The sequence below is a fragment of the Anastrepha obliqua genome, chromosome 5, assembly GCF_027943255.1.
Source record: "Anastrepha obliqua isolate idAnaObli1 chromosome 5, idAnaObli1_1.0, whole genome shotgun sequence".
NCBI lineage: Eukaryota > Metazoa > Arthropoda > Insecta > Diptera > Tephritidae > Anastrepha > Anastrepha obliqua.
The window spans coordinates 28508617-28533014 of NC_072896.1; the positions used below are offsets into that span (position 1 = coordinate 28508617).

The 24398-nt window shown below is 36.5% G+C and overlaps 1 protein-coding gene across 2 annotated transcripts in view; it reads right to left on the bottom strand.

Annotated features, from left to right (window-relative positions):
• Positions 1-24398, bottom strand: part of LOC129246943 (tyrosine-protein phosphatase Lar) — a 263927-nt gene that overhangs the window by 97705 nt on the left and 141824 nt on the right. For both annotated transcript variants that reach the window (XM_054885703.1, XM_054885702.1), the window contains one exon: positions 19929-20121. In XM_054885703.1, the coding sequence (XP_054741678.1) occupies positions 19929-20121 (193 nt within the window). The remainder of the gene's footprint in view (positions 1-19928; positions 20122-24398) is intronic.

Sequence of the window (24398 nt, forward strand, 5' to 3'; positions counted from 1 at the left end):
CAGAAAATATTAGCAAGCGTAGATATTAGTATTAGCTGTAGAAACTGATCTGTCCTTCCTAACTCCGCGCCAAGGACGGTCATTAAAAAGACTTCGTCTTTATCAGGTTCCCTGCGCACAAACTTGTAACAATCCAAAAAACGCTTTATTTATGCAACGTGAATATGATGCGATTGACGAGTTTTGGAAAAAAATTTTAGTAACTAAAAGAATTTGAAGAAGAAAAATTAAGATGAAGATGAAGATAAAGATAAATACAACAATAAAGATAAAGATTATACAGTCTGTGCCAGAAAAAAGGAACCGCGATTATTCATGAAGTATAAAAGATATATATTTAACATTTTTTTACATGAAAGTATGTACAAAACTACGAGTCGTAATTACTCAATAAGCCGTGTAGTCTTACGGCAAGATGCGTTTTCATAGCTACCCACACATTTTCCATGAAGTTGGCGTCTGGGGAATGGGAAAGTCAGTTCAATACTGTGACACCATTTTCTTGTTTTGTTGTTTCTCAATGTGTTTCTCTGAGAGTAGTGGCTTTGATGATGTGGGATCCTACCGGGATATGTTCACCTGATTCAGTCAACGTCGATGGTGTTGATACTCACATTTATTTCCTTTTTAGCAAGAACTGATCGTGCTTGGCGTAGTCCCAAAGAAGGGTCCCGCTTAAAAAGTTAGACGATCACTTTATCCTGCTTTTTTGTCGTTATTCGCTTCAAGCGGTGCTCGGAAAAGCCTTAAACATTTTTTACGCCCTATACCGTTGATTCCACATCACAACAAACTTTTTTGATTTTTTAATTGCTTTTGCAGCCGCGGCGTAAGATAAGTTTGGCTCTTTCGAATGTGTGCATAAAAATACCGTCTCGAAACGTTTCGCGCACTTCTCACTCATTTTTGTTTGTTTGCGTTTACGGGAAAGTTTCGAACGACGCTAACCTGAGCTAGCACTGACGTCGTGTAACCCTTGAGTGGGACTATTATGCAGCAAAAAGCAGAACGAAATATATCTTGAAGTTGCAGGGTTCTACAGTTTCAAGCCGACTCTGCACGGCAAGTGGTTTTTAATGAGGAGCTTTTTCATGGCAGAAATACACATTCCATGCCGAGGGGCGACCGCTATTAGAAAAAAACGTTTTCTTCATTTTGATCTTTCGCCGAGACTCGAACCTACGTTTTCTCTGAATTCCGAATGGTAGTCACGCACAAACCCATTAGGCGGCGGCCACCCTAAAGAATTGTAAAAACTATATTTGTATTTTTTTTATATCCTTGCTCACTCCGCTCGGGAGCATAGGGCCTCGACAAGACTCTTGCACCGTACACGGTTTTGTGCTGTTGTTCTCCAAATAATCTTTGGTCGACCGCGACTTCTGCTCCCTTGCGGGTTCCAATCCAATACCATTCTTGTTGCTGTTGTTGTTGTTGTTGTTGTCGTTGTAGCAGCAAAAGCATTTCCCACACATGCACGGGGAGTGCTACTGAAGTGTCAGTCCTTGGCCGGATATATAGTAAATTCGGGTCGCTTCGGTTACGTAGAACCGACTTCTCGTACTACCATTTGGTGATTTTCTAAGTGTTTGACCCACTTTCTGCGTTTGATATGCCATAGAATGGGCTTCTCATTCGTCAATCTCCACATTGCGTCGTCGATGCTGTTCGACGAGAATTGGCCCATACTGTATGACGCCCTTGCTTTGTTTAGCCTGCAGTTGACATCTTCATCTGCTCCGCCGTCTTTTGGGAAAGTGCAGCCGAGGTAGCAAAAGCTTTCGACAAATTCCATCGTGCACCACTATATCTTTTGCTTTACTGTAGTTGATTCTCATAGCCTTCGTCTGGGCGATGTTGATCTCCAGTCCGGCGTGTCTAGTCTGGCCGCATTCGTTTGCATGTTAGTGAGTTTGTGAGATAGAAGGAAGTTGCCATCGGCGAAGTCCAGGTCCTCATACGAATGCCTCTGAAACTCCATAAGATGCTTCTTTTATACATTGGCTCATAACGTCGTCTAGGACGATGACAATCTTGCCTTACGCCTGCGTTGGTGGCGAAGGAGCGCTGATGTTGCCGTTGTGCAGCACTGTCAGTTAGGAGTTCTCGTTAAGGACTCTAATGAGGCGGATTATCTTAGCGGGAACTCCCTTTCTAGTCAACGCCGGCCATCTTGAGTCTCGTTTGATTATGTCGAATGCCTTCTTAAAGTCAAGGAACAGCATGGACTTATTGCCCCTTACAACTAATATAGTTATAAGGTTAATATAAATGTGGATTTTTAATTAGGTAACATATGTAACGGGTGAAATAATCTTCAAACATTAAATTATATGGACTGTAATATCGATATAAATAAAAATTTCATGCATTTTTCTGAATTTTACGTGTGTTTTGTTGAAAAACTTTCCTATAGCTCTTAAAAAATCACCCTTTATTTATTTCTCATTTTCAAATAAGAAAATCGCCGGTCTTAGAGTAAACCGACGGGAAATAATATGCGGTCATTTAAATGTTAAGATGAACCAGTCCGCATTTGGTATGACTAACTGACACGAGACTTTCGTAAAACAAGAGAAAACTGGTGAAAATTTGTGTATGCTCAACACTAACCGACAAAAGAGTTGTATATCTATACAAAATACAAGAGGAATTTTCCCCGAAAACAACTAAAGCAAAAACAAATACAAAGAAACGCATGATACTTGAGTGCCGGAAATGCATCACGCAAAAGCGATACACGAATTTGGTATGGGTAAACATTTTCAAAATGCAAAATGCATCACATTTTGTTTTTTGCGGCATTTTGGTGAGCTTGACAAAACATTGTTGTTGCAGAGTAGAGATGGCAACAAGTCAAATTTTGCTACATTGCATGAAACTCTGCATACTTAAATGTGTATGCGTGCATACACACACATACATGAGTAAACACATACATATGCACATACTGCAGTTCAACTAAGACAATACCTTTGGCGTTGGCCATGTTAGTCTATTTTGTTTTAATAATTTTGCCTGCATTTTGTGCATATTTCAGTAGAACCAAAGTTGCTTATGCACTTAACTGAAATTCGCTTCAAATATTTTGTACTTACATGCATACATACATACATGCACTTTACTTACTTTGTTTAGTGATACGAGAGATGCGTTGTCTACAACGATTTAGCCCCAAATGCCATGAAGCTTTAAAAGCTTTTTGTCTGCCTAACAATTTACAAAATGTTCTCACATAATTGCTTAATAGTGTCACGTGTTTTCCATACAATTTTGCCATTTTAGCACGATGCATGCACACACACACACACACACACACACACACACACATACGCGTGCTTGTTCGTATATATATATATATATACACATAACCACACACGCACGAGCTCGTCAGAAGAAAATGGCACTGTCGTTTGCCTAGCGGTTGAGCGGCGTGGTTGGCTCGGTGGGTGGCTGACTGGCCAGTTGAGGTTAGTGGGTGGTGTTTTGGAATTGAGAATAAGTGCATGAGATGACAAACATAAGGCATCAAATGTTGCATGCCACAACAGTTGCCAATGTCGATGGTGTGGGGAAAATTTATTATAAGTCACGTAGTTGAATGTTGCAGCGGCGTACTCTTGGCAATAAAAGCGAGTAGATATACACGCATACATGCAAAGGCAGCGAACGTGAAGTATGTAGATGCGTATGTTTGTATGTATGTATGCCAGATATAATATATATGACTAATGCAAAAATTACTATATATATTTTATTTGTATGTGTGCTTAGCTGTGTTCACAATAATTGCAGCGCGTCATATTGCAAAGTTTTGATTATTAATTTATTTTTTATTTAATTTTGTTTTTTGTTTCTATTTTTTTTTAATTTTTTTTTTACAAAAATGTATCAGGTCAGTCCATAAGTTAGTGCGTTTTTTAAAGGTGGTTTAAAAATTGATAAAAAAGATGTTTAAAGTATTTATTAATCAATAATATATTCTCCTTTATATTTACAATGTCTTCCCAACGTGTAGGCAAATTTTTAATTCCCTGCTAAAAAAATGGTTTGTCCTTGGAGCCAAAATACGTTTCGATATCCCTTTTTATAGCTTCTTCTGAGGAGTAGTTCTTGTTACTCATATGGGATTGAAGTCCACGGAAAAGGTGATAATCACAAGGTGCAATATCCGGAGAGTATGGTGGATGCGGCGTTAGCTCCCATCGGAGCTCGTCCAGCTTGCCTAATGTTTGCCTTGCGGTATGAAGTCTTGCGTTGTCGTGGTGAAACAAAACTTTGAGTCTATTCACTAAAGACGGTCGATTTTTGTTAAGTGCCTCATTTAGTTTTGATAACTGATGGGAATAATAATCAGCAGTTATCGTCTGGTTTGGTTCCAGAACTTCATAATAAACAATACCGGCCTTATCCCACCAAATAGACAGGAGAATCTTCTTCGGGTGAAGGTCATCTGTAGGGCACGGTTCTTGTGTTTCGTCTCTATCTAACCATTGGCGTTTGCGAACAGGATTATTGTAAAGGACCCATTTTTCATCACCAGTAACGATACGGTTCAAAAAACTTTCATTTTCAAGCCGTTGCAGCAGCGGAGTACACACATTCACTCTCTGCTGAAGGTTGGCGACGAAAAGTCTATGCGGAACCCTTTTTCTCAGCTTTGAAATCTTTCCCAACTGAACCAGGTGCCTGTGAACTGTTCCATGCGATGAATTTAAACTCTGAGCTATCATATCGACTGTCAAAAGTTGGCTCAGCTTCCACGAGTTCGAGCAAGGCGTCGGAGTTAAAGACTTCAGGGCGACCAGCGCGCGGGGCATCCTCCACGTCGCAGTTATCACTTCGCAATTTTGAAAACCACTTTTGCGCAGTCCTTACACTCACGGTATCCTCTCCGTGAACAGTGTTTATTTCTGCAGCAGCAGTTGTTGCATTTTTACCACTTTTATAAAAAAAATACAAAATATGCCTCTTATGCGCGTTGGAAGATTCCATTTTATTTTTTAACAACAGGTGCTTCTATCCGCGATTAAAATCACTTGTTGAATGCACTTGATATATTGTGAAAATATAAATAGTTCCGTTATATTCCGCGAATAATTTTTTGTATGCAAAAATCGTACAAAAGTGAAATTATGGGTAAAATACGCACGAACTTATGGACTGACCTGATAGTTTACATTCTGTCGAAAACATCTCGTGAATTGTTCATTTAAAAAGTGCACGTTACTCATACAAGTATGTCTAAATTTTTTTTGCAGGAATATTAGTACAACTGTCTTCTATGGGGTCGCAGAGTTTGGGCGTGATCTGTCAATTATCTTGTTTTGGGCATTTAATTATATCAGTCAACCGCAGTTTGGCTCTGCGATTTTCCCCATGGATAAATATATCGAACAAAGAATTTGTCTTAAATTTTATGTTTTGAACGGGATTCCGTATGCCGAATCATTGAAAATATTGCAGAAAGCCTATAGCGAGTATGCTTTATCAAAAACGCGGGTCTACGGGTGGTTTAAGGCTTTTGCAGAGGGCCGAGAAGTTGTCGACGATGTCAAGGAAATGGTATTGGAAAATCATCATTTAAGTTTGATGGAGGTAGCTCGTTGATTCATCGGAAGAAGGTGGCTGAAGACATGCTTGAGCAAGTGAATTCGGACCCAACGTTTATCCAACGCATCATAACAGGTGATGCGTGCATGACGAGGGTATATGAGTTTGACGTGGAGACTGGTCGACAGGCGACTGAATGGCGCTATCCCATGAGCCGAAACCCAAAAACCCACGACAAAATCGGTCAAAAGTCAATCGGTGAAAGTCATGCTACTCATTTTCCTTGATTATCATGGTGTTGTGCACTCGAATTTCGTTCCAAATGGTTCTACGGTAAATAAAGAATATCATTTGGAAGTTACACGACGTTTGAGAGAGAGTGTGCGTAGGAAACGGCCCAATTTATGGAAAGAAAACTCATGGAGCTTGCTCCATGATAACGCACCGTCTTACAAGGCTCATATTGTGAACACTTGTTTTGACCGAAAACGCGACAGATATCATCGAACAACCAGCCCCCTGCGCCTTTTGCCAAAACTTAAATTGCCATTCCGCGGACACCGCTTTGAGCCGATAGAAGCCAATAAGAAGAATTCGCTGAAGAAGCTGAAGATGATCTCTTCAAACGCGTTTAAAAGGTGTTTTGATGACTGAACTAATCGTTGGCATATGTGTATTGCTTCGAATGGATCTTATTTTGAAGGGGACAAAATAAATTTTGATGACTAAGCCATTTTTTTTGCGTTTTATTGAACAATTCTCGGTACTTCTTTGACGGAATGTATAATACAACCAAACAATACAATTAAGTTTTCAAACAAATAAAGTTTTCGACCTTATTACGAAATTTAAAAAAATCATACTTTCAAACTTTTTATTCAGAATTTTTAGAAAAATTTCAGGTATGCAGTTTTATAGCCCATTGAATTTTGGTATAACAAAGTGCAAGCTTGAAGTGGCTCAAAAATCGTTTTGATTTCTGACGATTTTTTTTACTGGCGGTCTTACGCATTTTCGACTTATGATAAAAAAAAAATGGCTTATGGAAAGGAAATTAATAACACCATCACCAAAACATGTTATAAAAATTTACACGAATTTTAGGCCTCTTTAATATTTAATATTTTTTTCAGTTTCTTTTTTTACGGAATTTTTCTTGTATAAGAAACTAACAATAAGTGTACAAATCATATGTGCCCGAGTATTAGGTTTTCTTGGCAGTGCTAAGAATCTAATTATTTGTTGAAATAAAATATTTGTTTACATATATGATTAAATCGGATGTGACTGTGATGGAAGTGAATGAATAGAGGAAGCCAGAAAAGATGGGTTTCCAGTCTCCGATTCTTCATAGCTGGGAGTCGGACAGGCCTAGTTTCCTTTGAGGGGGTATTCTGGTCTAGAGATTTGAAAAAATCGATTGGTCATTAGTAGGTCTAATTTGGCCCACCCTGTAAAATATATCGCCGATTACTCCAGAGTGAGTAGTAAATATTATGATCTAAGTTATTCTATTGGAATTGTTGCTCAAACTTCAAACGCGATTTTCTCAAAACTACTTTTTTGAGATGGTGGTCATGATATCTCAAGTTCTACTAGACCAATCGCTTTGAAGTTTGATAAGACTTTTTTATTATAAATAAATAATTAAATTTAAAAAAAATTTGAAAAAGTAAAAAAGAGGGTAAACACATTTTTGTTTTTCAAGTTGACGCCATTTTGTGAATTTTGTTTTTTTTTCTTTGATTTGGCGTAATCCGATAGCGACATCCTAACTTATGAAGAATTTTTTTAATTTGTTTGTTTAAGATCACTATAAGGGTTCCAATTATATCAAGCATGGAGCACCGTTTTTTATATAGCATCCACTCGGCCGGCCTGTAATTCCACAATTTTATATATATTTTTAAAATTTTTTTTATACTTTTCCAATATTAATAAAAACCATAAAAAAATGGATAGTTAAAATGTTTTTCATTTTTTTATCTTAGTTTTAAAAATACCTAAAATTAAGGCGTCTAGACCAGAATATCCCCTTACAGCTTCTGTTATCCATCATGTCGATTGTGCAATTCTTTTTCGGGTGCGATAGTGGGTAGATATATAGATAGATTGTGGACGGAGGGAGCTGAAAAGGACGGATTTTCAATCTCCAATTTTTCGTAGCTGGGAACCGGAAAGGCCTAGTTTCCAATTTCCCTTAAAGCTTCCATTGTACCTGACGACAATTGTGTGCGAATTTTGTTTGGATAAGATAATTAAGATAGTGCAGACTTGAAGATGGTCTATTTTTCTCAATCGTGTGTGACCTTCATTTAGAAGTACGAGTAGATTTCGGGCTAGTTTATTGGAATGGTATTCTAGCTTTTCTAGATATTTTTGGCTCAACCTTACCATTTCATCGGCTAAACGAGGCAAGCAAATGTATCTGTGAATGTTAATGTTCCTTATACGAGTTCACTATGGAGCGCCCGTAATTATCCCTATGGCTTTAGATTGCACTTTCTGAAGTTTTTCGATATTTGAAGGCGTAGCAGTTCCCCACATTTGTATACCATACGTCCATATTGGTTCTAGCATGGCTTTATATAGTAGGACTTTGTACGCTAGAGGCAATGCTGATGTCGAATTAAGGGGGAGGTAGGGTTTAGCGCTAAAAAAAAAAACACTTTTTTTGTGAATTTTTTACAGAAATATGGCTTAAGATACTTTAATAAAATCAGTTGCATGTTATTGTACATCTTTTCAATAAGTTTTTAAAAAATATTAATAATAAAATATTGACAAATAAGCCCATGACAGAGTTTTTTTGGAGATATGTTTTTCGAGAGGTGCTCTGCGGTGCCAATCGGCATTCGTCGTAGAATCATCTGAAACTAAAAAAGTCGAATTTTTCAGTTAAAGTATGACGTAATGCTCCCCCCTACATTAATAAATTTTTTTTTTTTTAATTTTTGTAGTTTTGGTGGCAAAAAAACGTAAAACGAGCATTTTTGGCGAAAAATTTCGCCATATTTGTAAGTGAAAAACAACCTTAAAAACAAAAAATAAAAAAAAAAAAGAGGTTGTCTGCAAAGTCGGTTTACTGACGATAGTTTAACGTGATAACGTCATAAGAAAATACTGATTGAATGGTTGCATTTTTCAAAAGAAAATTTTAATTTTATTTGTTTGATAGATATTTTGTATGGATATAGAGAATGAGTTAACATTAACATAACATAATATACTTTAACATAACATAACATAACATAACATAACATAACATAACACAGCATAACACAACACAACACAACACAACACAACACAACACAACATAACATAACATAACATAACATAACATAACATAACATAACATAACATAACATAACATAACATAACATAACATAACATAACATAACATAACATAACATAACATAACATAACATAACATAACATAACATAACATAACATAACATAACATAACATAACATAACATAACATAACATAACATAACATAACATAACATAACATAACATAACATAACATAACATAACATTACATAACATAACATAACATAACATAACATAGCATAACATAACATAACATAACATAGCATAACATAACATAACATAACATAACATAACATAACATAACATAACATAACATAACATAACATAACATAACATAACATAACATAACATAACATAACATAACATAACATAACATAACATTTTATACCCATATTGTACATACACAACCAAAGGTTACCCGGGTCCACGTTTTGACCTATATCTCGAGACCCCAGTCACGGAGCGGCATGAAAAATACTCTGTACTAAAGCATTCACCAACAGCTTTCATTTGATACCCATATTGTACATACACGTCCGAAGGTTACCCGGGTCCACGTTTTGGCATATATTTCGAGACCCTAGTCATCAATAGGTATGAAAATTACCCCGTATTAAAGCACTTATCAACAGCTTTCATTTGATATCCATATTGTACAAACACATTCTAGGGTCCACGTTTTGGTCTCTATCTCGAGACCCTAGTCACGAAGCGGATGGAAATACTCTGAACTAAAGCATTCACCAACAGCTTCCATTTGATACCCATATTGTACATACACATCCGAAGGTTACCCGGGTCAACGTTTTGACCTATATCTCGAGACCCTATCTACCAATAGGTATTCAAACTATACGGAAATCATCTTCAATACCTACTTAACAATGTGTGTAAGTTTGGTTTAATTCGGTTCAAAGGCACGGCGGGTCCACGTTTTGGCATATATTTCGAGACCCTAGTCATCAATAGGTATGAAAATTACCCCGTATTAAAGCACTTATCAACAGCTTTCATTTGATATCCATATTGTATAAACACATTCTAGGGTCCACGTTTTGGTCTCTATCTCGAGACCCTAGTCACGGAGCGGATGGGAATACTCTGAACTAAAGCATTCACCAACAGCTTCCATTTGATACCCATATTGTACATACACATCCGAAGGTTACCCGGGTCCACGTTTTGGCCTATATCTCGGGTCCACGTTTTGGCCTATATCCTATTTCCAAAATAAAATATAATCCATGTTACTCGTGATGTAGCTTTCGAATGGTGAAAGAATTTTTAAAATCGGTCCAGTAGTTTTTGAGCCTATTCATTACAACCAAACAAACAAAGTTTTCCTCTTTATAATATTAGTATAGATATGGTAAATATTACCATACATTTTTTCCTTCAGATATAATAAAAAAATAATAATAATAACATTAAAACAACAGTATTATTAACAAACTTGGTTTTATTTTAAATTCTTCAAGTAAATCAAATTAATAATAATCAATAAGAAGGCATATGCCAATACAAATACGTGAATTTATATATGTACATATGCGCATATACATACATACATATATACGCTCACTTAAGTAGGGGAGAGCAAGATGTCGAACGTTGCCGTTCGTTTGCTTTGTTTGCTTTGTCGTTCCTTCCGCTCTTTCGCTTGCAGTTTATTCAATGCAATGAGCAAGGTAACTACATATGGGCAAGGTAACACTAATATGAGCAAGGTAACTACATATGAGCAAGGTAACTACATATGAGCAAGGTAACTACATATGAGCAAGGTAACACTAATATGAGCAAGGTAACTACATATGAGCAAGGTAACACTAATATGAGCAAGGTAACTACATATGAGCAAGGTAACTACATATGAGCAAGGTAACTACATATGAGCAAGGTAACTACATATGAGCAAGGTAACTACATATGAACAGTAAGCAAGGTAACACTAATATGAGCAAGGTAACTACATATGAGCAAGGTAACTACATATGAGCAAGGTAACTACATATGAACAGTAATGAGCAAGGTAACGACACATTTTTTCGTGCGTGCAGCCTGTTAAATCGAATTATAAGACGTTATCACGTCAAAAACAGTGTAGGGGGGAGGTATTTTTGATTTAGAAAACGTGTGCCAAATTTGAAAAGAATCGGTTGAATAGTTTCGGAGTTGTGATTGGCACCGACTTTTAAGAAGTCGTTTCGGGAAAAACGCGTTTGAAAAAATGACTCTGAGAAATTATCGATGCTCCGCATTCGAGGTAGAGTGCCTACAAAGGCTATAACTTTGAGAGTTCTGCTCCGATCCACTTAAAATTTTGACACAACATTCTTGAAATGATTTACTATAAGATGAGTGAAGAAAAAAAATTTCGATTTTGTGACCCTACCCCCCCCTTAAGCATCCAATGTGGGTTTTTCATTTTTAACTTGGTATTAGTCACTGCCTTTTCAATGTGATTCTGCCATCATCTTCTGTCTAAGTGCATTCCGAGACATTTTATTACATATTGTTGTGATATCTTCTGACCACTAATTGTAACTGCAGTGCAAGTTTCTTTCCTTACAGTAAAAGTACTATGCACGCATTTGGTTTCATTAAACGTGATTCTCCAGTTTTTAAGCCATGCTTCTATTGCATTTATAAGCCTTTGTAGAATAGATGTTGCCACTTTTGGATCTGTGTGAGCGCAAAGTATTGCAGTTTCATCGGCAAATGCTGATGACATTGCTTGGCTCGTCGTTGGCATGCCAGATATATATAATAGGAATAAAATATGTCGTGTGACTTCTTTAACCTGATGTTGGAGAGCATCGTACGAGCCGCAGAACTTAATCGCTCAGGCACAATTTTTTATAAGAGCGTACAATTGTTGGCGTATGCCGATGATATTGACATCATCGGCCTTAACAACCGCGCTGTTAGTTCTGCCTTCTCCAAACTGGATAAAGAGGTAAAGCGAATGGGTTTGGTGGTGAACGAGGACAAAACGAAGTACCTCCTGTCTTCAAACAAACAGTCGGCGCACTCGCGTATCGGCACCCACGTCACTATAGACAGTTATAATTTCGAGGTTGTAAAAGACTTCGTCTATTTAGGAACCAGCATTAACACCGATAACAATCTCAGCCTTGAAATCCAACGTAGAATCTCTCTTGCCAACAAGTGCTACTTTGGACTAAGTAGGCAACTGAGTAGTAAAGTCCTCTCTCGACGAACAAAACTAACACTCTACAAGACTCTCATCATGCCCGTCCTAACGTATGGCGCAGAAGCTTGGACGATGACAACATCCGATGAAGCGACGCTTGGAGTGTTCGAGAGAAAGATTCTGCGTAAGATTTTTGGACCTTTGCACGTTGGCAACGGCGAATATCGCAGACGATGGAACGATGAGCTGTATGAGCTTTACGACGACATAGACATAGCGCAGCGAATAAAGATCCAGCGGCTTCGTTGGCTGGGTAATGTCGTCCGAATGGATACAAACGCTCCGGCTTTGAAAGTATTCGATGCGGTACCAGCTGGTGGTAGCAGAGGAAGAGGGCGGCCTCCACTGCGTTGGAAAGATCAGGTGGAGAAGGACTTGGCTTCACTTGGTGTGTCCAACTGGCGCCGGTTAGCACGAGAAAGAAACGACTGGCGCGCTTTGTTAAACTCGGCCAAAATCGCGTAAGCGGTTATAACGCCAATTAAGAAGAAGAAGAATAAAATATCACTTAGAACGCTGCCCTGTAGAACACCAGAGAAAAAATTGTTTTGCTTTGCAACAAATTCTCTATTAGTGACGTAGTTTTGCAGCAAGAAATGGACATTCGTAGACAGTAAACTAGTAATTTTGTGAACTAGGCTGCGGTGCCATACCTTATCGACATTGAATGAGCTACAAAACTGCATACCCAGAATTTTTCTAAAACTTTTGATTAAACAATTTAAAATTTTATTGCAAATTTGTGGAATTTTTTTAAATTTTGTACAAAGTGTGAAACAATGAATTAGAAAAAAAATTACATAAAAAAAGTTCAAAACTTGATGCAAATTTGTGGAATTTTTTAAAATTTGTACAAAGTGTGAAACAATGAATTATAAAAAAAATTATAAAAAAATTACATAAAAAAAAAAAAATACTCAAAAAGAATTTGAATGAGCTAAAACACTGCATAAACAGAATTTTTCTAAAACTTTTGATAAAAAAATTTAAAACTTTATTGCAAATTTGTGGAATTTTTAAAATTTTTTTAAAAGTGTGAATGAATTATAAAAAAAATTACATAAAAAATAAATAAATACTCAAAAAGAATTTGAATGAGCTAAAACACTGCATAAACAGAATTTTTCTACAACTTTTGATAAAAAAATTTAAAACTTTATTGCAAATTTGTGGAATTTTTAAAATTTTTTTAAAAGTGTGAAACAATGAATTATAAAAAAAATATAAAAAAATTACATAAAAAATAAATAAATATCCAAAAAGAATTTGAATGAGCTAAAAAACTGCATAAACAGAATTTTTCTAAAATTTTTGATTAAAAAATTTGAAATTTTGATGCAAAAATTAAATAAAAAATATTCAAAACTTTAAAATATGATACGCTGCTATTATTTTGAGCATCGGTGCCTAAATGTACGCTTTTACATCCGAACATAGACGTGTGTGGGTTGGAACGCTTGCACGCCACCGCTTTTCTGCCACTCCTGTGACCTTTTCACCAACAACTACGGCCACTCTAAAATAAAACAAAACAAAAAATAATACAACCCACACATACACACACACACCCACACACAAAATCCCCATGTTTATCACTTTAAACTGTGACTTAAATAGTAATAACAACAAAAACATTAAAAGCCAACGATAACAATACTGCAATTGCGTGTATAGCCACATTACAACTATGCGCAACAACAAAAACAAACACTTGTCTATGCGATGGTTGTCAACATTCTTGTTGATGTTATGTATTTCGATGCGTTATGCAGAACAGCATTTTGGGGGAGAGGTCATGAGGTAGTGTTGAAAATCAAACTAGGCTAAATATTTGTGTGCCAAATTTCATTTTATACAAACGTACGCACATATGCATGTATAAGTATGTAAGCTTATAAGTGTGTATGTGTGTAATCGTAAATTATTTGTATGCCTGCATGCGCGCTATGTATGTGTGTGTGTGTTATGGGTAGAAATTTACAAATGCATGTACATTTTTAGGCTTTCATGCATGCGAAAAGCACTCACACTAAATTGCGTGCATTGCATGCAATTAGTTTGCACGCATGCACGCACACTCACTAGTCTATGTGTGTGTGTGTGCATACAAATCTTATTACATTTACAAAACACACATTAAATCGTCATTAACGCTTTATGGCGTCAATCCCAAAATGCGGCTCATCGCGGTCGGCTTTTGTTGTATTTCATGCCCCTAAAGGTATGCTGAGCAAAATGTTGCTCTATTAAAACGTAAAATGGAAAGGGGAAAGATGGATACTAAAGCTGTTAGCGGAATTTGTTTGATGAGAATTTATAATTTTTATTGAATTATGTTTGATAATTTGCGAATATATTTTTGCTAGTTACTTAGTTAGTATTGGGTTATAGGGGACCACGACTTCAATATGGCTTATTGTGCTTGACCGCGAGTCTATAATTGAAGGATTCGATTGAGTTTGAACATTTAAAGGTTCACCCTCTTGGTCTTCTGGAAGCTTCACATTCGCGAAACATGTGCTCTGACTTTTCATCGCTCAGTTCGCAAAATATGGTAGGCACTTGTTTCCCCTACTCCTAGTTCCCTAAAATATTAGGTCTGTACTTTATAAGGTTAGTATTTATAGGTTCCGTATAGTATCCTGTGAAACTTCATAAGTTCTCTCTATTCAAATTTAGCAGCCAACTTGATGGCATTCTTTCAAAAGACGCGCTTACAATAAAATATGTAAAAATTTATATTCTTTCAGGTTTCACATTTTTGTTCAAAATACGGCTCTTAACAATTAAATGTGGAAAAGGACAAAATGTAAATGTCCATTATGTGCACGCCCGCAGGTAAAATCCGCCAAACATTCGATTCATGAATACCTAATTGTTGAGAATGTCGAGATATCGATGCTGAAGGTTGTTCAGCAACCCTTTGCGCTACAGCAGCCATATTCTCAACAGAACGGGAGCAACATCCAGTTCTTTTTCTATTCTTGACAGTTCCTTTTCTATCCCACCAGCTTGGTTTTTTCATTGAATTGTCGACTCGGTCGAACGATTAGTTCCACCAAAAAAAGATCGAAGTTTACGATTAGTTGTTCTTGAAGATGGACAATTTTCTTTATAAGCTTCAATAACTTTAACGCGTTGTTCTATATGGTGTAAGGTTGTGCATCTGTCTACTTGACAAATGTTAAAAATGACATAAAAAAAGAATTATTCACTACTGACCTCTGCTGATGCTACTACACAATTCAGATGGAATTTTTGAAGTGAAACTTCTTAGGCGTCGATGGACGAGCGAGAATGGAGAGTAAAATTACAAGGCCATGCAACGTTTTGGGCATTTTCGTTCCGCGAAAGAGAAAAAAGATATAACGTAGAGGAAAAGGAGAGAGAGAGCTATACCTTACATATATCTTAGATACTCTTTAGGCTATTCACGTCTCCCTTTTGTAAGGTCATTCGTCTTTTCTCCCACTTCTACGCTAAGGCTCTAGTCTAAGTCGTATAGGTGGGCCATGTAAAATTTGCTTTTTGAATCGGCTATAAAAAAAAACGAATCAATATTTCTTCAAACTTTTTTTTTATTTTGAAGATTGAACATTGTCATTTAGGAATGAAAAATAATATCGTTCAAATGACTACCACGACTGGCTTTACAGTAGGCCATTCGATCAACCCAATTTTTAAGCACATTTTCGATTGTTTGGGCTCCAATTTTATGAATGGCAACTTCGATTTCGTGTTTTAAAGCATCAATCGTCTCTGGATGGTTCGCATAGCATTTGTCCTTAACGGCTTCCCACAAAAAATAGTCCAACGGGCTTAAATCACAGCTCCGAGGCGGCCAATTGATATCGGAATTCAAAAAACGGTAGCCAAAAGTTCGAGTGTAACTTTGGCAGTGTGACAAGTTGCACCGTCCTGTTGAAACCACATGTCGTCCATGTCATCCTCTTTAATTTTTGGAAACAATGTCACGGTAACGCTCGCCATTTACTGTAAACGCGGCTCCTCGCTCATTTTCGAAAAAAATGGCCCGATGATGCCGCTAGACCAAAAATCGCACCAAACAGTGACTCGTTGTGGATGCATTTGCTTCTCAACAGTAACGTGTGGATTTTCTGAGCTCCAAATCCGACAATTTTGCTTATTGACGTACCCACCAATGTGAACATCAGAAAAGAAGGAGAAGACTCACCACTTTGGAAATAGGTTTTCAATATTTCCCAATTTTGTTCAAGCGTATAGCGTCCCATTTCGTAAATGTCAAAAAAAAAAATGGGTGGTTTAAAAAGCAAGCGCTATATGGCCCACCCTGTACGACGTTACTCGTAGGAGCAAGAGAGAACCATGTATACATTATATGCAAGGCGTTAGAATATAACAGAGAGAGAGAGAGAGAGACGCGTAAACGTACAGCACTAACTACTATATTACTATAGTAGAGCGAAAGAAAGCAACATTTTTTTGTACATTTTGTCTATTTGTATTCTCTGCAAATGTTGTGAATTTATTTAGATATACATTCTTTCTCTCTCTCTCATTATCTTTCGGGTCTCTCCATCTTTCTTTGTATGCCTTGAAAGTTTCACTTTTGTTATGTGTACTACGCGACACCCATTTTTTGTTTTTATGAGAACCTTTTAATGACAGAAATAAACTCGGAGCTGTGTCATTGCTTATTCAGGAAGGACCGAGCGAAAGAAAAATCTTTTTCAATCCCTAGATTTCGAGCCCGGGCACACATGAAACCCATTCGGCTACTGCTGCCGCTCTTCTAGAAAGAAGAATAAACTGTTCTGCTTGCCTGACTTGAATCTCCTACCTAGTGCCTTATGAATTCTAAGTCTTCCCAGCCGCTCATACAATCCTGTTTAATTGACTTCCGCTTAAATTCCTACACGCCTTTGAGTACTTGTCAAATTTCGGTTTTGTTTTTATTTCAACTTTTCCATGGTAAACTTAAAGCGTACACTACTATTACAGGCATAATGAGTGCACCACCATCGCATCAATCCTTTTCGATACAAACGACGCCACGAGTCATCGATCCTCAAGGTAGAATAAATTTATCCCAAGGTGTTTAGCCGGGCCATAGTGGTATGCGCAACCAATTTTTATGATCTATAAAACTCAAATAAATACACGCCAAGGAGCTCACCCAGAAGCTATTATTGGCTAATCCACTCTGTATAAGTTATTTATTTGGCTTACGTGGCAAGATCTACCAGCTGGTAAAGTAGCGAAGTCCTTTTGGACGAGCGAGCTTCTAATGCTAACAAAGCCTCGATTGTGCTGGGCGTATTAACGCGCGTAATAACTTAACTGCGAGTCTATTTAGGATAGGCTGAACTCAGTTTAGCGCCTACTCTTGAGGCATCTTGGCTTTCACTGTTTAACTACTACTTCTAGGCATTCCATTACCGCCTTCATGAATTTTTGCACCACGTTGTAGATGAAGAGCTCGTGGGATCTGCATTTCCCTGGCACAATTACGTTTTGGATAGTGTAGCAGATTGAACTCCTCTTCCGCAATACATTAAACTACTTATCTAACACCTCTCTTCCTTTGATCCCACTCCGTCGAAACGGTGAGTTTCCTGAACCTACGATTAGATGATATCGACGACGATGACTGATCGTTTCGCACCAACACATTCGGCTACGGCGACCGCCGTTTGTATGTAACAACATAAAATAATCGAGAAAGATATGGACATATATATGGCAACATGTTCAGAATGGTAAGAGGCGTCGATTTAGCCATATTTGCCCTTTTGTCTATTCGTCTGTGCGCCCCATGACTCGAGCAAAAATTTATATACTTCAATGAAACCAGCTACACAAACTACTTTTTATTCAGGATGTTTGATACTGAAAATTGTTGAAATCGGCCGGTGAATCACGTCCACCTAACATGTAACGGTAATTTTGAAAAAAAAACGTGATATCTCTGTTATAAATAAATGAAGCAATGCAATATATGCTAGGACTAAATTTTCGACCGTCCCTCTGATGCTAAAAGCTATAGACAATGGGAGTTTGTCTATGATTTCGTTTGAATTCCAAAAAATTAACAGCCATCACAAATTGTAAATTAAATTTTACTAAAATGTGCGCGAGTATACAAAGTTCAGACTGGGCCGAACTTAGCCTATCTGACTTTACCACCTTTAAAGAAAAATTTGAAATTTTCGAAGGGTTTCAAGATCTATAGAAAAACTTGATGTGCATTCTACTCAAAGTATAGGCTTGAATAAGTAAGTTTAATGGAAAATTCTTTACCTAAAATTGTCTTTATAAACACTGTTACATAAGAGAAAGTGGAGAAAAGATCGATGAGGATGAGGCCTTAGACAGTTAATATACAAGGTGGAGGAAAATAAATCATCCAATTATTTGTTTTGAATAACTTTTTTTTTCTAAACTAAAAAATGATTTTGAGTTATGGAAGTCTTTATTTTTACCTTTACGCGTCTCATTGCTGGTCTATTGGTATACTGAGCTGTTTAATTCCTAAGTGTCAAATATAATTGACGCACGACGCCATTTTCAAAAAAATTAAAATCTTCCCGAAGGGTGATTGATTTTGACCCACCTTGTACCTATTTATGATATCAGTATTGAAAAAATTTTAGTGGGTTTACAGAACGCCACATCAGAAATATACCCATTACTCTCCTTTCTGGAAACGGAACTGAATTAGGAACTAGCTCTGGAAACGCAGTCGATATGGGAACATTTCGTCCCCTTAGTATAACAATAGCCTATGTGCTCATAGGCTATTATTTTTTTATTGAATTTTTGGATTCTCCATCGTCGATTTTATATGTGGTCAAAATTTTTTCAAATTCTAGTTCCACAAAGTGGGTCAAAACGTCAGTCAAAAAATAATAAATATTTACAGACATAACGAGATTTGAGTGAGAGCTACTTTCGACAAAAAGTTTGAAATTCATTTTCTCAAAACATCAAAAAATTTATAGGCTATTTTAATACTAAGGGGACGATTTAACCTCGTACGAAACTACCAAAACTAGGCTAAGGCCTTGGCATACGGATCATCGTCTCACCCTACATCACGCAGCCAAAATGGGATTAGTCCATAGTGCAACAGAACACATGTATCGAAGCGAATGCTGGGGTACTTTGAAACATCTTCTTTGCCACTGTCGTGCTCTTTGTAGGACTAGATAAATATACCTAGGATCAGCATAGCTCATATTTTCATCCTTGAAGGATATTTCTTGAACGACTTGCTAAAACTCGCGGAAACGTGCATCACGAATTACATAAAATAATACTTCGCCTGCAAACAAATAGCACTGGTAACACAATGGACCCTAGAGGTTTAAGTGAGATCTTTTTACAGAACAGCCAGCTCTACCTAATCTTACAGAGCGCCACATACTTTCTGATTGAAGCGCACACTCGCCTATTCTTAGAGGTTTAAAATTCCATTGAGGAAATTTACGTGCAATCTCTTGTTTTGCCACTGACAGACGATACTACTTTTATTTAATAAACATTTTTAAAATTCTACCAAAGAAAACAAAAACCAAAAGAAAATTACCAAAAAGGTATTTTCAACAAAGAAAAAGAAGTGAACCACAAAAATCCCTTCTCATCCAGTTTAGTTTGAAAAATACATTCACTCATCTGCTTGAGCAGGTTACTTATGTACGTATTCCAACTGTAAACAAAATCGCTATTACAACACATTTTCACACCTTTAAACACATCGATACACCCTTTTGCTCAGTGAGTCTTTAACCCTTTAACCCTTTAACTATTTAAACATTTAACCTTTCACACGAACACTCACTCACCTTGTTGTGTCTTCACTTGTACCGGCGTGGACATGGGACCGGCTCCCATTGAGGTATACGCCTGTACACGAACCGTGTAAATGGCATGCGGCGTTAATTCCGAAATGGTTGTCAATTCGCTATTGTCCACCATTTGTGAGTCCCAAGATGCTTCCGGTTGATTGGGATTTGTGGTGTAGTAGACTTTGTAGCCCTGTAAATAGAGAGGAAGCAAAACATAGAAGTAGAATGAGTGAATAAGTAGTTGGTTTCAAGAGAGTATATATATGAATGCATGTATGTATAAATGTATGTCTTGAGTTAACAATAGCCAATTGTCAATGTATGTATTTACTTATATTATATACGTATATGTGTGTGTGTATTCTTATGCAAATAATCCTCTAAATTCTCTATATTTCTTTCGTCGCGCTATTGTAAGGCCATCACACCAACAATTGATTAATGGGATTGACCTATACTTTACATGAATAATATATGCCTATGCACCAGTGTATGTGTTTTTATGTATGTATGTAACTATGCCCAAACATTTATATGCCTATTGACCGCAGCAGCAATCTTTCAGTGCAAGTGGCATTTTACATTTTCGTCTGCTGAAAAGCATTCCCCATTCCTTCAAAAACACATAGCAGCGCCGGGATGTATGTATGTATATGTATTTTGCGGTACACACACACACACACATACATTCATTCCCTAGACTATAGAGTTCAATAGGTCAATTATCGAATGTTGGTTGCTCTCTTAAATATTCCCGCATGAGGAAAGCTTAAGTTGAAGTTATTGCGCAAAATGCTGTAATATATCAGCAGGGAAGTCTGAAAAATGTTTCTGGTCCCGAACTGGCCCAATTTCACAGCTTGCGCATCACTTTGCTGCCCTTGTTGGGAGTCTGACAGTAAAAAATGAAGAAAGTATCTATACTCTTAGACAGTAGCCTTCTACGAGGATTGCGATTTAAATTTTGATATATGAACACCTGCCGGAATATTTCAAACCTGACATTTTCTTTGTAAAGTTAGCAATTTTTAATGGATTTATACTCGGAACGTTTGCTCATATAAATTCTGTTCGAGCGTCGTTTGAGTGTTGGAGTGTTTGAGAGAAAGCTTTTGCGCAAGATTTTTGGACCTCTGCACGTTGGCAACGGCAAATATCGCAGGCGATGGAACGATGAGCTGTATTAGCTCTACGACAACATAGACATAGCTATGTCAAAATATAAAAAAATGTTAAGGTTAAGGTTATTAAGTAAAATTTATTATTTTATTTGCTTCGCTAGAACAGTATTTTTTATTATCCGTTTTACTTGGATATAACTCGAAAAGTTATGAGAATCCTATTATACGATTTTAGGGCGAGGTTGTCAAAAATTATAATATTAAACAATTTTTTAATCACTTAAAAATGTTTTTTCCCCCAAAATTTTTTTATGAAATATATTTTACAAAAAAATATATTTTAAATTTTTTTTAATAAATTTTATGTTAAAAACAAAAAAGAAAAACAAATTGTATAAAAATGTGAAAAGGTACCGAAAATATTTTACCTAAAAAAATTTGTTTAAATATTTTGATTTCGAAGAAAATATTTTTTTTCACAAATAAATTTTTTTAAAGTAAAACCTATTATAAAATCCTAAACAATTTTTTTTTTATAAAAATGTAAAAAAGAACCGAAATTACTTCAGTTCGAAAAATTGCTTACCTTAACTTCCAAAAAACTCAAAATTACAAAGCACAATATATTGTTCAAAAAATATTTTTTTTTTAAATAATTGTTATAGTTTTGAGAACATTTTGTGTTAAAAACTTTCATTCGTTATAAAATATAATATAAAAATGTTGAAGAAATTTTTTAAATTTTTTTATGAAATTTTGAAAATTTTTTTTATGAAATATATTTCTTTTTAAAAAATACATTTATTTTTATAAGTAATTGTTTTTTTAAGCGCATGATTTCTTAAAACTAAAAAAAGTTTTTTTACACAAATTTTAAAGAGAACCAAAAATATTTTACTTCAAAAACCTTTTTAAAAATATTTCGGTAACTAAAAAAAGAATTTTTTTAATGTTAAAAAGAACTGAAAATAATATTTCACTTCGAAAAAACCTACCATAACTTCCAACAATAAATAAATCATAAAATTATTTAACTTTTTTCCAAATTTTCCAGTTTAGTTCTTATTATACGCAAGCCTACAAATGCTAAAATTTTCAGAGGAATCAGTGGAAATTTCTAAAATAATTTCATCACTTGACATGGAATCGCGCTTTTCATGAAAGTAATGCAAACTGGTCATACAACAGTTCCAAATTCATGCGAAGCGAACCAGTTCGCTCCTAGTTAGTGAATTTCCTTGCGGCCATACATTTACTCAATGTGCCTCAATTACATATACAATTTCTCATAAATGTACACGCGTGAATGGCATGCCAAAGGGGAAATAGCCAATGTGGCATACAATGGATTTGCTCACAAGAGTCTACCTAAAACGGTTCTGGGTCAAAGGATTCATTGTGTGTCGAAATATAGAAAAGAAGATAAGTGTCAAATGGAATTTTTGTTATAGGACTATGGTTAAGTTCGTGCGGTTTTTTTCGAAAATTGAAACTTTATTGACGTAAAATGGTTACAAATTTAATATTCAAAGTATTGTCCATCGCTTACTACTACTTTTTCCCATCTTTCTGGCAATTCACGGATTCCCTTTGTGAAAAATTCGGTCGGTTTTGCCGCAATCCACGAATCGATCCATTTTTTGACTTCATCGTAGTTACGGAAGTGCTGGTCAGCCAGGCCATGTTGCATCGATCGGAAGAGATAGTAATCGGATGGCGCAAGGTCTGGACTATACGGCGGGTGGGGTAGGACATCCCATTTGAGCGTTTCTAAGTATGTTTTGACCACTTGTGCAACATGTGGCCGAGCATTGTCATGTTGCAAAATAACTTTGTCGTGTCTATCGGCGTATTGCGGCCGTTTTTCTCGCAGTGCTCGGCTCAAACGCATCAATTGTCGTCGGTAGACATCCCCCGTAATCGTTTCATTCGGTTTCAGTAGCTCATAATACACAACACCCAGCTGGTCCCACCAGATACACAGCATAACCTTCAGGCCATGAATATTCTGCGCCGACGTCGATGTTGAAGCATGGCCAGGGTATCCATACGTTGCCCGACGTTTTGGATTGTCGTAATGGACCCACTTTTCATCGCCAGTCACAATTCGATGCAAAAAACCCTTTCTTTTGTGCCGTTGAAGCAGTTGTTCGCATGCCATAAAACGGCGTTCAACGTCTCTTGGCTTCAATTCATACGGCACCCAATGGCCTACCTTTCGGATCATTCCCATGGCTTTTAAACGTTTGGAAATGGTTGATTGATCAACTCCCAAAGTTTTTGCAACCTCTTCTTGCGTTTGAGCCGGATCTTGATCGAGCAATTCCTCCAATTCGGTATCCATGAACTTTGGCAGCGCACCCTCGCGTTCTTCGTCTTCCAAGCCAAAATCACCACTTTTAAAGCGTGCAAACCACTTCTGGCACGTTCGCTCAGCTAGAGCATGCTCACCATAAACTTCCACCAAGATACGATGACTTTCGGCTGCTTTTTTCTTCATATTAAAAAATTCCCCGCAAAAACACATTATTTGGCACGAAATTCGACATTTTCAAGTGTGGTAAAAATATTGTTGTTTACGCTTCAAATAAAAAACTTATACTGACGTTTGTGCCTTACGACAGTAGCTCTCCAATGAATGTTTGGAAATGTGGATCGATGGAATAATAATCAAGTTACGCCATCTGTTGTAAAACCGCAAGGAACTTATTCATAGTCCTATTATTTGAAGATAAGAAATATCAAAAGGAATGGGTACTTGTATGTTACAAAAATTCAAAAGCGTTTGAGAAAAAAAAGTTACATAAATGAAAAGTAAAAACATGTATCCGATTTAAAATTTCCCATTTTACAAGTTTTACAGAAAAAAGTAAATCAGTTTTGTTTCGATATTATTTTTCAGCCAAGGTCTGTGAATGATGCAAGTGGCTAGCGTAAAGTGGCTAATTAATGAGAAGAAGGTAACAATTTTTTATTTAATTGGGCATATCAATTTGGATTCTCGGCTTACCAAAAGGACTACCAATGAAATGTTTATAGCTGACAAGCAACAAATGTGATACACAGGGTGTTCAAAAGGGTAATGATAAGGGTCCGTTTGATAAATACAGATGTTTTTCACGTTAGAGTATTTTAAAGTCGAATTTCTTTTTTCTAAATCAGTCATAGTTTTATGGCTCTAAAATGGACTCGATTTTGCACGAGAACCGTCTAATAAATGTTAATTAAAAATTATCTGTAAAACCAAATTTTGCAAAAGTGTGGTTACTTTTGGTATTAAAATGGGCTAAACTGGAACTCATTGCGACTCTCAGAAATGAATATATGGATTTTCAAAGGAATTTTT